Source organism: Mirounga angustirostris, unplaced genomic scaffold, assembly GCF_029215605.1.
Source record: "Mirounga angustirostris isolate CCGP_5_RB_7025 unplaced genomic scaffold, mMirAng1.0.hap1 SCAF_5, whole genome shotgun sequence".
Lineage (NCBI taxonomy): Eukaryota > Metazoa > Chordata > Mammalia > Carnivora > Phocidae > Mirounga > Mirounga angustirostris.
This window is the reverse complement of record NW_026991713.1, coordinates 59161347-59178727: the sequence shown is the minus strand read 5'-3', so window position 1 is coordinate 59178727 and position 17381 is coordinate 59161347. Positions and strand designations below refer to the sequence as shown.

Genomic DNA, 17381 nt, shown 5'->3' with positions numbered 1-17381 from the left:
CATGAGGAGGACGAGGGACAGCTTGAGGGGAGTCAAGACCTCGCAGAGGATATTTTGGGATGTGGAGACTTGAACAGGTTTGTAAGCTGAGGAGAGGTTTAAAATTAGAGCGACGGGGTAACTCAGGAAGCATCCTAGTAGAGTTGGGGCCTCCAGCCTTGCTTCCTGGCCCAACAAAGCCACCAGAGAGCCAAGCTGGGGATGCAACGCTTTAATAAGGAATGTGAGGGGCTGAGAGCTGGCGGTCGGGGCGAGCAGAATGTGGGTGCTGTGGACACCGGCTTTGGCCCAGCCTGGGATTGGGCCTCCTTGTCACTAGGGCCTCGTGACTTCATAGGCATGAGGGAGTAGGCTTTTCAGATAGTTCATGGTCTCTTTCATGATCTTGTCCAGATTCTTCCCGATTTTATGGCCGAGCTCGGCCAGTGTTCCCTCTGGGGTGGTTGCTGGGAAATATTGGGAAAGAAATGTCAAGGTGAGGCCAGTGCCCCCCATGCCTCCCCCACACTCCAGCCGCGGCCTTCCACGGTGCTGTTGCAGGCGGTCAGTGGGTCCTTTGAGGCTCATTTACCTTTAATTCTTGTACCTTCCTTATTCTTTCTAACCCCAACATTTCCCCCCAAGGGGGTGTCGGGCCCTTGCCTTTTTCTGTTAATTGCCCTCCCTCCCAGCTTCTTCCCCTCGGCCCTGGCTCCTACCAGTCCTCGGAGTGAATTCCGTAGTTTCTTCTGACTGAGGGGTAGTGTTTCTGAAACTGGCCTCCTGGGGGATGGGGTGAAGCAGCTCGAGCTTTTGACTCTTTGGTCTCCTGGTAGATTTGATCACATCTTCCTCTTCAAAACCCAGCTCTTCGCTGGAGATGGGAGTTTCCTCAGAAGAGTTTTCAATGGAGACATGGTCCTTTTCAGGAATCAGCTGAGTAGCTAGGACTGAGGACATAGAGGGAATGAGGGGTAGGGAAAGAGCTCACGGTAAGAAACAGCCAGCTGGTGCTCTGCCATATCCCTTAACATGCAGAGCGGGTCACCGCTGAGTCATTACCCAGTCGGTGTAGACCTGAATTGAGGTCCCATGCCAGCATCCAAATCTATGAGCACCTGAAAGGCACATCCTTGATTTTGAATGCCATGGAATAGGAATTCTACTTCTAGCAAGTTCACCAGCCTCCTCATTTCAGGGTGAGCTGACACTCCCCACCTGCTAGCATTTGGGTTTGAGATGTAGTTCCTATGCCCATCTTCAATGACTATGCAGCATGAAGTGCTGTTCAGATTGTTCCTGGCCCCCAGGTGTTGGCCAACTAGTGCAGCGGAAAGGATTAAGGTCCAGCACCAGGAGGGATGCCTTTGCTCTGCTTCCTCCTCAGTTGGAGAGTTCATCATTTGCTGGACAGTCTTTTACTACCACCAACTTACTCTGAAGGTGGCCAACATGAGACTTATAGGCATGTGTGGGCTGAGGCTCCAAGTGGATTTCATCTTCTTGCTCTGAAAAAGAAGAGGTTAAAGTCTCCAGGGGTCTTAAGACATTTAACATGGGAGATGCTTCTAGGTACCCCCTCCCACCCTAGCATGTCCACCTTCCTTATCCTGCTCTAGGTCTTAGCACTTCTAACGCACTATGCAGTTTATTTAATATGCTGATTCTCTGTTTCTTTCTCCTGGAAGGAAATCTCAATGATGACCGAGGTCTCTGTATTTTGTTCGTGTAGCCCAAGTGCCTAGAGCTGTGTATCTGCGACAGGGTAGGTGCTCAATAAATAGCAGCTAAATGAATGCGTGCGTATGTCTTGGCCTCATTGTTACAGAGGGAGGCAGGGAGGCCCAAAGAAGGCAGGCGTCCAGCATCCTCAGAGGTGGGAATCTAATCTGAATCTCTGTTGACCCACAGTCCACCTTGATTTGGGTCCAGGGGGCTCCTTGGGCCCCAACCCCAGGCTTTCTAGGGTACAGGATTCCTGGGGTCATGCGTCCTAGTCCCCTGCCTTCCTACCTCAGTCCTCCCAGGTGTGCGCTTTTTTTTTAAGATTTTATTTATTTATTTGAGAGAGAGAGAAGAGAGAGAGCATGCAGGGGGGAGGGGCAGAGGAAGAGGAAGAAGCAGATTCTCCATGAGAAGGGAGCCCAAATCGGGGCTTGATCCCAGGACCCTAAGATCATGACCTGAGCTGAAGGCAGACGCCCCACCGCCTGGGCCACCCAGGCGTGCACTTTTGGTTATGCATCTCCAAACGTCTCCACACAGCACATTACAGGATTAAGGAGAGCTCATCCTAGTGCTGAGGACTCTCCAGCTGACAGCTCGATGACCTCTGAGGACAACAAAGAGTGTGACAGAAGCCAGACTCACCATTAGGGATGGCGAGAGAGGTGGAAGCTAAGCTGACCAGCAGCAGGATGGCGAAGCATTTCATGGTGGAGCTGTAGCAGGATCTATCTGCCCTGGGGAGGCTGCTTAGCGTTGCTGAGGGAGCAGCCTGGCAGGGCCTTTATTTATCTTGGGGGTAGGGAAGGGCTCTGGGGAACCTGGTTCAGGATTGGATCTGGGGGCATTCCAGGTTTCCCCTCCCAAGTTCCCTATTCTATACATTTGTTTTTGGGAACTGGGTCTTCTGGGAAACCAGTTAAGAGGAAAGTGAGGCCCCTAGCATTCCCCTGGCTTGGGCCATGCCAAAGGTATGCCAGCCCCAGGCTCCATCTCGGGAAGTCCTTGCAATAACTAAGTGGGTGTGAGTTTCTCTCCTTCATGGTACTCATTATTGGTATAATTTTATTTTTATTTGTGTGATCACTTAATTAATACCTACCTACTCCAGGAGAATGGAACTTCCATGGTGGTGGGATTAGGTTTTTGCTTGCCATTATTTTCCCAGCACCTAGAAAGGAGCTGGGGCATAGAAGGCGACCAGAATCCGGTAGTAGGGCGAATGAACGAAGGAAAGGTTAGGCCGTCTGCTAGGCTACAGATAAAACTTCCCGTCAGCTCGGGAATGAAAGAGTGAGGCAGTTACAGGAATGCTGACTACATGGCAGGCACTGTCCTGAGTTTGTTCATGTGGGACATTTTATTTAATTCATCATGGTTGTGAGGTATGTGTTATTTATCAAGCCGAGAAAGTGATGTTCACAAAGGTGAGGTGACTCGCACAGGATCACAAATCTGGGTGGATTTGAACCCAGGTTAGTCGAACTCTAAACTCTGCCTGCCACAAGCAGGGTCTGGTGGTTCCAGGAGTGGGTGAGATGGAGCAGTGAGTTAGTTGCCCAAAGGGGCACATGAGAGGCAGTGGGGGAGGCACCTAGGACTTGGGGCTGGTCCTGGACCTAGGGCTGAGTTAGTTGGTCTCCTGTGCCCCTATCAGGTTGGAATTTTTTTCTTTTAAGTTTTTATTTAAGTTCCAGTTAGTTACCATACAGTGTAATATAAGTGTCAGGTGTGATTCAACACCTCCATACATCAGCTGGTGCTCATCACAAGTGCCCTCCTTAATCCCCATCGCCTATTTCCCCCAACCCCCCACTCCCCTCGCCTCTGGTAACCAGCAGGGTGTTCCGTATAGTACAGAGTTTGTTTCTTGGGGAATGTGTGGGTGGCTCATTTGGTTAAGCATCTTGATTTCGGCTCAGGTCCTGATCTCAGCCCCCCACCCCGTCAGGCTCTGCGCTCAGCAGGGAGTTGGCTTCTCTGCTTCTCCCTCTCCCACGGCCCCTCCCCCTGCTCACACGCAAGCTCGCTCTCTCAAATAAAATACATCTTTAAAAAAAAGAGTCTGTTTCTTGGTTTGCCTCGCTCTCTCTTTTTTCCCCCTTTGCTTGTTTTGTTTCTTAAATTCCACACATGAGTAAAACCATATGGTATTTGTCTTTCTCTGACTGACTTATTTCGTGTAGCATAATACCCTCTAGCTCCATCCATGTTGTTGCAAATGGCAAGATTTCATTCTTTTCGGTGGCTAATATTCCATTGTAGATATACATCACATCTTCTTTATCCATTCATCAGTGGAGGGACGCTTGGGCTGTTTCCATAACTTGGCTATTGTTGATAATGTTGCTGTAAACATCGGGGTGCATGTGTCCCTTTGAATTAGTATTTTTGTATTCTTTGGGTAAATATCAGGTTGGAATTTTTGATGATCTCTCCGGGACATGTTTTGGGATCCTCTCCAGGAAGGAGGGGGCTGCTGCACCCCGAGACTGAACCTCCTGTCCTCAACAGGGAGCACAGCTTGCTGGGCACGGGGCCCCAGTGAGGGTAAGACCCCACCTGTAGCCCACAGTGAGACAGCACTCTGTCACCAAGGGGAGGCCTTCTCCCTCGGGCAGCTGCCGCAGGGAAGAGCCTAGGGGCTGGTGGTCATCCTCCAATCGCTCTCACCCCTCTCTCTCCTTAGGCAAGCCCGTGAAGTGAAGGAAGTTTCTCTTGGGCCGCCTCCCACCTCCCCTCCCTCCCCAGTTCCCCCTCTCAGCGGCAGCCTCCCCACCCACCGCCCAGGGCACTTAGGAACAGGGCGGGGACAGATGGGGCCATTCACAGCGAGTCCTTGAGGACGTGGTTTAGCCCTGCAGGCGTATTTCCCAATATCCCCTGTAACCCATAAGTTTGGGCCTCTGTCGTTTGCATACTAGGTTACTTCAGTAGTTTCTCACTGGACTCTGGCCTCCAGTCTGTCTCCACTGCTGTCCACCCTCCATGCTAATGCTGGGGGGATCTTCTGACATGCAGGCCATGGCTCGCCTCAAAAAAGTCTTTAAGGACTTTTTGGATTTTAGAATCACCCCTAGGATAAAGCCCAACCCCCTCGGCCATGTGTTCCAGGCTTACCTTTCTGGCCTCATCTCTCACCCTGTGAATGACTCCCTGAAGTACTCTGTGTGTTCATGCTGTTCCTGGCTTGGGAAGCCTCTTTCCTCTCTGTCTGCTGCCTTCCCACGATCCACATCCGCTGTCATCTCCTCCCTGGAGTGAACCCAACTGGCTCACCCTTGAGCCTCCCTCAGTTGGTCACCTCACCTCTGTGGCCCTGCAGTACACTGTTCCTATCTCCATCTTTTCATTTTTCCATTGTGCTGCTATTTATCAAGGGCCTGCCAGGTTGCAAGTTTTGAAGATAAGACGGTGAGCCCAATCTACCTGGCGTTGGCCTCCGGGGACATTGTCTAGCATTTATCATACGCTATTGTAATTCTCTGTTCAGATCTATTGCTCCTACTGGTTAATTACCATCTTGAGGACAAGATTTATAGGTTATTTATCTCTGTATTCCAATTTATTTAGCGCAGATCTTCACACTAGCTAAGTGCTCCAGTCTAGTAAATTGAATGAGTCCATTTCTGTGTTCAAAGCTGGCCCCTTGGGGATATATTTACTTTTAGTGGGGAGGGAGGGACCTCTGAGAGGCCTTCTTCAGCAATTAAATATTTCAGAAGAATGTACTGAGTGTCTACCACATACCAGGCATGAACTAGGTCGTGGAGCTGCAACACTGGGCAAAACAGACCTCGTCCCTGCTCTCCCAGGTAGGGTTGCCAGACAAAAATGCAAGCCACTCGGTTACATGTGATTTTCAGATAAGCAGTGAATAATTTTTTTTAGCGTAAGTATGTCTCAAATATTAAATAGTACATACTTATACTAAAAATTTGCTTGTTGTTTATCTGAAATTCACATTTAACTGGTGTTCTGTATTTTATTTGCTAGATATGGCAATCTTACCCCGGGGCTCCAGACCAGCCTCCAGACTCCACCATCTGTCCCTCCAAGAGCCCAGCCTCATCCTGTGTTCTCAGTTAAGGATTCTGGCGTAGGGGAAAGATGGATGACAGAGGTGTCCAAGGGCCATGCATGTAGCTCCCTTCTGAGGAGAGAGGTCACAACGGTTCTCTGCACACAAGTTCCAGACCTTGGGCAGACGGTCCTGTTACTCTGGCCACTCCTGTTTGGTGAGGAAGTCAGGGTCTTATCTGGAGGTAATCACCAACAGGCTGGGTGTAAGGAAGCCCAGTGGCTTCTGTGGAGGCCTGGTCCTCTGGTCCTCCCTATTGGATGCTTCCAAATAAGTCAATGAGCTGCCTCTCAGTGAATTTGGAATGTGAGACGGAAAGAAGGAAAACTCACCAAGATGTAAAAACTATAGATGCAGAGGAGGAGAGGAGGACAGAGATGCCAAAGAGACAGAGAGAGGTCAGCACTCATGCTTGGGGGGCCTGAAGTTACAGCAGGATGGCTGCTGCTGGGGCACCCCATGAGGCCTGCCGAGATGCTTTCCTGATCTTCCTTTCTTCCCCTTCACGTCACTGGCTGTAACCTGAGTGAGTCTTATTAACCTGAAAAAGCCTATTTCATTAAAAAAACCATTAACTTTTAGTTAGGACACCTGCATTCAAATTCCAGTCGGTCATCACCTGCCTGTGGGCCTTCAGCAGCTGCTCCGCTCTCTGGGCCTCATTCTCCTCAACAAAGAGAAGAAAGGTCCACAGGGATGTCTGAGGATCACCAGGATGATCATTAAAAGAGGGGGTACAGCATCAGGCTGGTTAGTCTTGAACCTCAGGGTACCCCAGGATCAGCTGGGAAACTCCCTCCCCCTCCACTTAGCAGGTCTGGGATGCGGCCCAGGAATCTGCGTTTTGAAATCAGTGTCCAGGGCATTTCTGATGCAGCGGTGTTGAGGGACACACTCCCTTTGGCTGACAGAATGGCTTCTAGACCAAAGCTCAAATTTTTCTTTCTGAGAAGAATTTTGGAAGGCAGGGAGTCTTGTTTTGAGTGTGTGTGTGTGTGTGTATTTGTGTGATTATTATGGTGGTTGCTGGCTGGAATGTTGTAGGTTGGAGAGAAGGAGGAGGAGACTCACATTCTGTGAGATCTGACCTTGAGCCAGGCACACAATGAATTTAATTCTCCCACTGATCTGCAGGGTGGTATGGATGGCAGACTGGGATCCTGAGGCTCAGGGAGGTTAACCAGATTTAGCAAGGTGATAGAGATGTCACCTGGCATGACTGGGATTTGAATCCGGATCTGTTTGGCTCTGATTTCCGTGCTCTTCCCACCGTGGCTCACAGGACGGCAACCATCAGCCCTTGCTTTCCCAGTGGGGCTCCGTTTTACATATTCTGTGCTGTTTCTCCCACACCCATTGACTATCCTGGGAAATCAATGTTTCTGCCCGTAAACACCTCCCAGCCTGCATCTCATCCCCAGGGGCAGCAGGGGTCTGTTACTAGAACAGAGAGGAGAATAGGGCCATTGCCAGGGTTGCTCAGAGGGTAACAGAGCCAGAGGGAGGGATCCACAATGGAGGCGGAGAAGGAGGGGATTCAGGGGGGAATCAGCAAGGGGCAGCTAAGGGCAGAAAGATCTTACTTCCAGGGCACCCTGGAGCGTACAGGGAGGGAGAGCAGCGTCTGTCCTGCTTCTCAGTCAGGCTCCAGCCGTTCTTCCTGAGTGAGGCCGTTCTTCCCTTCTTCAGGGTCCAGTTTCTCTGTAGGAAGGTCTGAGCCAGACTTGGCTCTGCCTGGGCAGCCTGTGGGAAACCTTTCCATCTGGGAGATGGGGCCTCGAGAATGTTGCCCACGAGCCCCAGAAGGCCTGGCGCGCTGGGCTGGGGGTCTGTGAGAGCGGCAGTTACCAGGATGCCTCCTGAGCAGCATCCCCCCCTCCCCCCACGGGGCTCTGGGCATGCTCCTTCCCTCTCCTCTTCAGGCCCCTACCCACCTCCCTCCAACCACACACACGATGTCCACTCCACTGTTGATGCCCTATCGCCGTCTGATTCACAGGCCCCATTTAAATGTTGCCAGATGTCCCAGCAATGTCCCGTATGACACTAGGATCCAGTCCAAGATTACGTATGGAATGTCATTGTCACAGTTCCTTAGTCTTTCCTTGACTTTTGTGGCTTTTCCTCTTCAGCACCGTAGAGGCCCCCTTGTGTAGAATGTCCCCCAGTTTGGGTTCATCTGATGCTTCCTCATGATTAGATCGAGGTTCTGCTTTTTTGGCAAGAATATCAGGAAGTCATACTGTATTTTTCATAGTATATTCTATCAGGTGGTTCATAATTTTGATTTGTTCCATTTTTGTGGTGTTAACTTTGCTTGATCATCACTGATTAACGTGATGTCTGCCAGTAATCCACAGTAATCCACTGTGGATTACTCTCCCCCCGCTTTTTTTTTTTTTAAAGATTTTATTTATTTATTTGAGAGAGAGAGAATGAGAGACAGAGAACATGAGAGGGAGGAGGGTCAGAGGGAGAAGCAGGCTCCCTGCCGAGCAGGGAGCCTGATGCGGGACTCGATCCCGGGACTCCAGGATCATGACCTGAGCCGAAGGCAGTCGCTTAACCAACTGAGCCACCCAGGTTTTTAAAAAGATTTTATGTATTTATTTGAGAGAGAGGGAGAGAGAGAGAAAGAGCATGAGCAGTAGGGAGAGGCAGAGGGAGAAGGAGAGGGAGAAGCAGACTCTTCGCTGAGCAGGGAGCCACAAGAGGGGCTTGTTCCCAGAACCCCGGGATCAGGATCGGAGCAGAAGGCAGATGCTTAACCAAGTGAGCCACCCACTCTTTTCCCTCTTTGTAATTAATATATATTTTGTTGGAAGGTACTTTGAGGCTATGTAAGTATCCTGTTCCTCATCAAACTTCTACCAATTAGTTTTAGCCCTCATTCATGCTTCCTGGCTGAATTATTGATTCCTGTGGCTGCCAAATAGTGATTTTTCTAGTTCAATCATTCCCACTATGTTCATTAGCTGTCGTTCTGCTGTTAGGAAAATTTTTTCTCACTTCTCCATTTATTCATTAATTTATTTCTATCAATATGGACTCATGACTTCCTCTTTAGTCAATGAATTATAATTGTGTTACTATCATTATTAATTATTATTATAATCTTTTATAATCTTTTTCTTTTCCATGGAACGTGGTTAGCCTGAGACAAGCGGGCAGTGGTGGGGGTAAGTGGGCCTTCTGGTCAGCTCCCGTATTCTTTTGTCATGTCTCCGTCATTCTTTGAGCGCTTTTTGTTCCTTCTGGCACAACAAAGCATTCCAGACTCATCATGTTCTTTGCTCTAGCCCCGCCTGGTATCAGCCATTTCTCCAAGGACCTCTGCTCTCTTACTGGTATTTAGATGCAAGGATATGGGCTCTAGGTGTGCTCATGGTTCTTGAGATGTCGCTGCTTCCAGGCCCTTCCATGGTCACAGCTGGGAATATACGTAGGTATGTATGTACATACGTACACGTGTATGTGTGTATGTATGTGCATTTGTACAAATAAGTAACACATGCAACGTTTACATCTAGATGTATTTCTACATCTATTTATATATACTGAAAACTGTGAGTTCTTTTTTATTAAAAGATTTATTTGAGAGAGAGGGATAGAGTGCACATGTGCACACATGAGTGGGGTAGAGGGAGAGAATCCCAAGCTGACTCCCCACTCAGCACAGAACCCGCTGCGGGGCTCCATCTCATGACCCAGGAGATCATAACCTGGGCCAAAACTAAGAGTCCGATGCTCGGCCGACTGAGCCACCCAGGAGCCCCTGAAAACCATGAGTTCTTATTGTTACGTCCCATTTCAGTCTGGCACCAGACAGTTCAGGCCCACTCACCCTGCTATGGGTAGAGCCCCCTCCCCATGCTGCTTGGGCTCTGATACCCCACGCCAGGCCGCTATTTTCCCTCTTGCCCCTGCTGCCCCTGGGCGTCAGACACCCTCCTCATCTCTCTACACTTCCAACACCGAGCTCCGGCTTCCCAGAAATCCCCCTGCCCTGCCCTGCCCTGCCCTGCCCTGCCGGGGTGGATACCTACCCTGCTGGGCTCTGCCTGCTGGTGCTCCTACTGAATTATTCAGGGAGGAAGTCAGCAATGGGGCAGGCTGAGAGGAAGACAAAATGAAGCAGTTACGTTGTTATTGATTTATCTTTTAATTCATTGTTTACAGTTTAGTTTTGCTTTGTGGTCCAATCCGAGAATCTTTTGCTTTTAATGCATGAATGTGTGCTTTTTAAATTTATTCATATGAGAGGTGTGTTTGGTCCTAGTTTTATCTTCTTCATGCTGTCCTTCCATCTTACAATATTTTATCATTCATATTTTGCTATGTGATCTGTGTTTCTTTTTTCTCTTTTATGTGAAGTACTTCTGATAACATAAAAGATTCATAGTTTGGTTATGGTTCTATTGATTATCTTTATAACCATAACTTCAAATGATGTACTCAATTCTGTGTTATGTAGAGTTGATTCCCCCTACTAGCAATAATTAAAATAGTGTATTTCTACTTTCTCCCTTTCTCTTGACCATCTGATTTTCATGGATTATGGACTTATTACTTCCTCTAGTAATTTCCTTTATACTTTTGTTACTTGCTTTAGCAGGTTAAAAATAGTTTTTGATACTCTAACTACAAAAGTTGCTCACATCAGCTTATTTATATTAACTCCTGTTTGCTTTTCTACCCCCTCATCCCCACGCTGATCTTTGGTTACATACTCATAGTTCTTAACACTTACCTTCTGCCCTGTAATCATAATTCCTGCAACAACTTTAGCTTTTTTTCTTGCACTGAAATGGATTTAGCACTCACAGCTAATCCTTTTACCTCATTTTCTCTGTTTATCTCTTGGCTGGCTAGAGTTTATGTCTAATAGTGTTTTTGAAAAGGGTTCATAGGAATGAAATTCCCTGAATTTGGCATGCTGGAAATATTTGTCTGTTGCCTTTAGCCTGGTAAAATAGTTTGATTTAGTACAAAGTATTTGGGTCTCACTTTTCTTCTCCCAGAGGACTTTAGAGATTTCTTCACTGTCTTTTGGTGGTGTAGTCTGGAGGCAACCTGAATAGTTTTTTCCCCTCAGTAAATGTGTTGATAGTTTTGCCTAAATGCCCAATGACCCTTTCTTTGTCTTCGAAGATAAGGAATTTTATTAGGCCAGTTCTCAGCATTGGTCTTTTTTAATTTAACTTAATTTTATTTATTTATTTGAGAGAAGAGAGAGAGAGAGTGAACGAGCAGGAGCAGGGGGTGAGGGCAGAGGGAGAGGGAGAAGCAGGCTCCCAGCTGAGCAGGAAGCCCAATTTAGGGCTCAGTCCCAGGACCCCGAGATTATGACCTGAGCTGAAGGCAGCCGTTTAACTGACTGAGCCACCCAGGCGCCCCAGCGTTGATCTTTTTGAATCACTTTTTCCTTTCAACCTATAGATTAAAGTTTTCTACTTTTAATTTTAATTTTTAACTGTGGTAAAATACCCACAACATAGAATTTACCATAGAAACCACTTTCACTCTACAGTTCACTGGTTTGAAGTATTTTCACTGGTAGTTGTGCAACCAATGTCCAGAACTTGTTCATCTTGCAAAACTGAAACTCTATACCCACTAAACAGCTCCTGGTTTCCCCCTCCTCCCAGCCAGATTCCAGTTTTCTTCTCTTTTTAAGGATCGCTGTCTTCAATTATGTTTTCCTTTTGTGGAGCAGAAAGTATACATATGGCAGATCTGGTTACAAACAAGGTGTTCTTGATTTTGCTCTTCTGAGTATATCATGTCCCTTAGAGAAGTACGTTGTCAGCTCTGCCCATGAGCTGTCACTATGGGACCCACTGTGTCAGCATCCTCCCTGGATCTAATTCTAGTCAAGTGCCGGCTATCATTGCAGTGGCTCATTATTTTACTGATCTGATCTAATTAACCACTGCCATTCCCTTTGGCCCAGTGTAGGAAGTGTGAATGGAAGGCAGGAGGGATGAATTCTTATTAAGGGCACCAGAAAATGGCTTTAATAGAATGACTCAGGCTTTGACTATTTTGGGGATGACAAATCCTGGTTCTTTGGAGGTTGATTTAATTTTTGGAAACGCTAAAATGTCACTAGGCACTGTATGTGAAGGATTAGGCCAGAACCGGAGTGGCATTTGCAGTAGAAGGAGGCCCAGCACGTGGGGCGGTGGCTCAGTGTGAATAAAAGGGCTTGTTAGAGGCTGTATCCTCAGGGCAGGCTGTGACTGGCCGAGGGCCCGGGTCAGGACACCCAGGGCCTCTTGGCTTTCTAGGTAGGGCTTTGCTCTCCATCTCCTCCAGGACCCACCCCACAGAACACAGACACACAGCGAGTTGGATGCTTCAGTTTAATCATGCTGGGCTGCAAGCATGTTTAAGGCTTTGAGTCCAGGGACCCCATTCTTTTCAGCTTCTCAGACTGCAACTACATTGAGTTTTGCAGCCAAGTTTTTCAGATTTTTGTCCCATTCAGCTACATCTAGAAGGAAGCAGAGGTGAGAATGAGGTTCATGGGCTCCAGGCACCAGCCCCACCCTGTCCATCCCCCTCAACTCTGTCTTCTGCTTTCCAACCTCGCCCAGCCCCTGGAGGGCCTTGCACAGAAGTTGGAGGGATGGAGGGAGGTTAGATTCATAGATTCACCAAAGGCTGTGGGACATGCCCCTTCCCCACCTGGGCAGGCTCTGCAGTGAGAAGGCTGGGGCTTAGACCGCAGGGGCAATCTAGTATCAGGCAACCATGTGGTTTGAGTGTGGGTGAGAAATTGGGAGACATTTAAAGGCACAAATGGAGACATTTGAAGGAGGAAAGGTTCAAGGGGAGGGGAGGGGCTGTGGTGGTTGCAGGTGTCCTGTGTGGGGTGGAGTCAGGTGTTCCTGCCCACCTCTTGCCCCTGGATGATGGATGGTGAGTATTCCTGTTCCCACAAGGCTTTGCCTTGGGATGCACTCACCCTCATAAAGACGTCCTCTAAACTGAAGTCTTTTATGCATTGCTTTTTTTGCTCTTTCTAAGCCATGTCCTGTGACCAAGAGACTTTTGTTTGTCAGGGATTCTAATTTTGGAGCAGAACAATCACAGTAGCAGAAAAGTCACATCACTTTCAAGAAAACTCCCACCTCCCCCTCCCACCCCTCACCAGACATTGTCCCGATACAAATTCCTCAAGTGAAGAAGTTTTGCTGAGGGGCCCAGCTTCTTTCTTATAGGAAGGCCCTCTTATAGGAGGGTCAGGAAAGAAACCACACAGGCAGCAAAATCCTCCGTGGCAGAAGCTCCGTGTGTGGGTGCGGTGTGCACCCCCGTTTGTGCCTTCGTGCTCAGGTGAATGAATATGTGTTTCTCCCCGGGCTCGTCTCTGTGGGTGGAAGCGTCATGGAGGCCTGCCACCAGAGACTTCTCTGGGTTGTTATCTGGCATAGAGACAGAGACTTACTCAGTGGGTTTAGCTCTTCTGGACTTGGGGTGGCACCATGTGGCTCCTGGGCTGGCTCTTGGGGTGAAGCAGGTTTTGCAGCAGATGTAGTCCCTTCAGGTTCAGCTACAAACACACCAGTTGGTTGATTTTAGCAAAGTCAAAGTGTTTTTTATTTTTGGAACGAGTGGCAGGGCCCTGGGTTACCTAATACGTGCTGGGTGCCAGGACCCAGAAGTGATAAGATTTCTACACACAAGTGCCTGTTATGGACTGAATGTTCTCCCCCTCCAAATTCATATATTGAAATCCTAACCCGTCGATATGATGGTCCTAGGGTGTGGGCCCTGGGAGGTGATGAGGTCATGAAGGTGGAGCGCTCATGAATGAGGTTAGTGCCCTTATAAAAGAGACTCCATGGCTCTTTCTGCCATGTGAGGATATAATGAAAAGTTAGCAGTCTGTCACCAGGAAGAGGGTCCTTACTAGAACTCAAGCATGCTGGCACCTTGATCTTGGACCTCCAGCCTCCAGAACTGTGAGAAATAAATTTCTGTTGTTTAAGCTATCCAGTCTATGGTGATTTGTTGTACAGCCCAGATGGACTAAGACAGTGCCTCTTGGAAGGTGGGCAGGGTTGGGCACTTCTAATGGGTAGGGTTGGGGAGAGATTTGGGCTAGGATATTTAGGTGGAATCAGAGAGCATGTCAGAGAGAAGCTGGGTCTTGAAGGGCAGGAATTTGGCAGGAGGGATATTCTAAAGGAGCTTCATTGGGGGTAGGAAGTCAGTCAGCCAGGACTCAGGGCGAGGAATGTATGGGACAGGTGTGGGGAATGCAAACCAGTTCAATTTAGCTGATGTGGGCGGTACATGAAGGAGAAGCATGGAAAACAGGGTTAGAAATGATGTCTGAGGCTGAATAGTGGGCACCTTGCTAAGGAGTCGGGAGTGTGCAGGTGAAGGTATTAATACCACATGGGAAATTTCCCTTATCATTTAACCTCATCTTTTTCTCCCTTTTATTCACAACTTTCCCATTCTTGCTATTGATTTTGCATGCCTGGGTTGTTCCATTTCATCCTTAGGCTTGTCCCACCCCAATCCATTATCACCAAGAGCAGGACACAATCCCGCCCCCTACTTCCTCTCCCAGTCTCTACCCCCATCCCCTGCTGTCAGCCTCTCCCCTTGAAGGCAGGGACAGGAGGGAGGGAAGGACTCACTGGCCGCAGCCCCCGGGGTGGGATCAGAGGAAGCACTTTCTGCAGTGGAAGAAAGAGGCGACAGTGAGGACTGAACCTGACCCCTGTGAGCCCTCCTACCTCCCACTCCTTAGCCTCAGCTCTCAGGGGCATTTGTGGACACAGGGAGACCCATTTCCCTATTGGTTAAATGTGCCCTTCTGCCTCATTGGTAGATCCGCCAGGGCCGTCTGTCTGGTGTTTAACCCCTCCTACAGCTGTTTGAAGCAGGTTCTCCTGGGAGAAGTGTAACATTCTCTGAGAACTGCCCTCCCCGACATTACCCCTGGCTTGTGAGGGTGTTCTGAGATCCCCGCTGGGGAACCAGCTGTGGTTGGAGGGGCTCAGGCTCTTCTGTGGCAGAAGGGGACAGTGCACGGGCCATGGGCCATGCCTGAATGATTTCTGGGATTAGATCCCAGCCCTCATTCTCTTTATTCTTTCAACATGATGTTTAGCTCTCTGCTAAGTGGAAGGGATTCAGTGATGAGGAAGTGGAAAGACCCCGCCCTGACCCAGCGTCCATTCCAGTACATAATTCTCAAGTCATGGTGTGATGGTGCTGGAAGGGCAAGTCCAGCGTGGTGTGATAAGGGGTCTAATTTTTCCTCCATGTTCTTTTTTGAAGAATTGATATCTAAACTGAGATTTGACAGATGAGAAAGCGTTGGACAGGTGACATTCTGGGTTGGCTGGGGGAAGGGGACAGGGAGAGGAAAAGAGTTCCAGGCAGAGGGAAGAGCAAGAAGGAAGGTCCCAGTGTTCGTGGAGCAGCAGGGCTGTCCTGGCCTGAATAGTGCCTTTTTGGCTCTTTTCAGGAAGAGGCATCCTGAGAGACAAGGCCACTGGCAGGCCATTCCACTTAGCAAGTGGAGTGTGGGCTAAATTTTAGCCTCCACTACTCCCTGCCTGGCACCCTTGTGCTGGGGACAACCTGCCCAGCTATATTCGGTGGCCCAGAAGCCCTGCAAGAAGGCCAATGTGGTTAGAGCATAGTGGGTAAAGGATGGTGTGTGAGGGGATGAGCCGGGAGACCAGGCACGGCCAGGGGATTCCTGCTCCCCGACCAATGGGGTAAAGAGGCTACGTGTGGAGAACTGGGGGGAGGAGTTACTTGCAGAGGCAGGAGGAACCAGGACAGCACTGGGAGAGAAAGAGAGGAATGAAGAGTGGAGATAAGCCTGGGACTGTCAGGGTTTGGGTGGGGTGCAGGGGGAGGGCCATACTCACTGGCATAGACCAAGGCTCCAGCCAGAGCTGCTAGGAAGAGGAGAGCCGAGAATCTCATGCTGTGGGATGAGAAGTGAGTATAACCACAGAATCCTCAGAGGGTCCGGGAATACCAGTGCTGATACTGCTGGGCCCTTTTAAGGATACCAAGGGCCAATGGGAATCAAGTTTGGAGGGGTGTGACTTCCGTGTCCTCCTCCTCTTCTTCCCGAAACTGTCACTCGCTAAGTCAACAAGGGCTAGCTGGGGCTGGCTGATGCCTGGCATCCTTGCTGGGAGGTCCTTTCCTGACTGACTTCCAGCCATCCCTTTCCTCCCTCTTTTCTTCTTCATCCCACTCGCCCTATGGTTTCAATCTCTGGGATCTCAGGGACCAGAGGCAGAAAAAGTTTTGTTTGGGGAGATCCTGGAATGTGTCTGTTGAGGGTATTGGTAGGACTGGCATCACCCCAGGAGGAGGTTGGGGGTTTGGAAGATCATGTTGTCTACCCCTTGCCTTGATCTGCACAGGACTTAGTGCAGAGGCTTGAAGGTTTCCCCACACTAAGTGAGTTTCCTTCCCTGGGAGGCCACACTCAGAACATTTGGGGACTGAGTTCATGGCTCCTTTCTCCTCTTGAGGGGATGGCTTTGGAGGCATGAATGACTTCTCTCGAGTTGTTTCCTGCTCTTGAAGTTATTATCTATCCCCTAGGAGGAACTCCCCAAACTCCACATGGGCCCCTGTCAATGTCTATCTTCAGGTCCAACTGATGGGAGCCCACATTTCTGAGAGGATCTTCTGATTACAGGACCATGGTAGTTCACTGAAGTTGGAACTTGGTTCTCCCTTCAGTAGGGGAGCTGATCCATGGTGTCAACAATCAAGAAAAGCAGATAATTCTCTTTGACTTGGGATTTCTTCCTTCCTTGAGCTAGGATTCAAAAGGCCCAGACCTTGAGTTCTGGGTTTGTCATATACATAGGGCAGTACACTGTTATATACTGAAAGACTTTCGGGTTTTCCTTTGTCATCTAGGAGTTATGGCTCCTATGTAGAGGACAGTGATGGAGATTAAGATAATACACGGCAAAGCATTTTTTAGACAATAAATTTCTATGCAGATGTGTGGGATACTTGTAGTTTGCAGAGGGCTCATCTTTCTGGGTAGGTTTGGCTCAGGCTGGTGTTAAATGCTAAATAGAATGGAATCATGGAGAAACAGGAGCCATTTGGGGGGCTGGTGAGAAGAGAATAGGGTCCTGGATACCAGTTTGTGATTCTCCATTTGCTCGGTGTTGGCTTTCACCAAGCCCCAGGTTGTTCTCCAGGCTTTTCTGCCTCAAGGCTACTCTGGAGATTGGTGTGGAAAGGGGGTATCAGGAAGTTTATAACATGATGGTGCTTGGCTGCCTGGGTTCAGAGCATTAGTCTCCTCATTAGATAAAGGAAGAGAAAACTGATCAGGTGGGACATTACAGGCATGAGGAGTGGGTCCTTTTGGGCTATCCTTAACCCACATTTCACCCATCCTTAACCTCCAGGTAAGATGACCGTCACATTCAGGAAGCTGATCTGCTCCAGACATGGTGAGTGGGAACAGGGTTAAATTAACTGCTCGCCCACTACCTCCCTGTGTGATTTGATATTTAAGATTTATATGGCATCTAATGGTGGCCAGTAGGTGAAGAAGAGGGATGCATTGAATTAA

The 17381-nt window shown here is 48.8% G+C and overlaps 1 protein-coding gene, 1 long non-coding RNA gene and 1 other non-coding gene across 5 annotated transcripts; all 3 read right to left on the bottom strand.

The window, feature by feature from the left end:
* Positions 1 to 209: 209 nt before the first annotated feature.
* LOC123838758 (glycosylation-dependent cell adhesion molecule 1-like) lies at positions 210 to 2447 on the bottom strand. The gene is made up of 4 exons (XM_045867786.3): positions 2350 to 2447; positions 1416 to 1487; positions 699 to 929; positions 210 to 446 (listed from the first exon to the last, which is right to left on the bottom strand). The coding sequence occupies exons 1-4, from the start codon at positions 2411 to 2413 to the stop codon at positions 316 to 318; spliced, it is 498 nt and encodes a 165-aa protein (XP_045723742.1). The 5' UTR covers positions 2414 to 2447; the 3' UTR covers positions 210 to 315.
* A 6175-nt stretch (positions 2448 to 8622) lies between these two features.
* On the bottom strand, positions 8623 to 10618 carry LOC135364331 (uncharacterized). The gene is made up of 3 exons (XR_010411211.1): positions 10536 to 10618; positions 9832 to 9898; positions 8623 to 9215 (listed from the first exon to the last, which is right to left on the bottom strand). It is a non-coding gene; the product is annotated as an uncharacterized LOC135364331 (long non-coding RNA).
* A 1399-nt stretch (positions 10619 to 12017) lies between these two features.
* LOC123838745 (uncharacterized) lies at positions 12018 to 15788 on the bottom strand. 3 transcript variants are annotated; one of them, XR_006789501.3, is made up of 4 exons: positions 14443 to 14563; positions 13239 to 13343; positions 12756 to 12824; positions 12018 to 12281 (listed from the first exon to the last, which is right to left on the bottom strand). It is a non-coding gene; the product is annotated as an uncharacterized LOC123838745 (transcript). The 3 variants fall into 3 exon arrangements; XR_010411210.1 differs by lacking the exon at positions 14443 to 14563 and adding an exon at positions 15691 to 15788 and having other exon boundaries at positions 12019 to 12281; XR_010411209.1 differs by lacking the exon at positions 14443 to 14563 and having other exon boundaries at positions 12021 to 12281; positions 13239 to 13405.
* Between the last annotated feature and the right edge of the window lie 1593 nt (positions 15789 to 17381).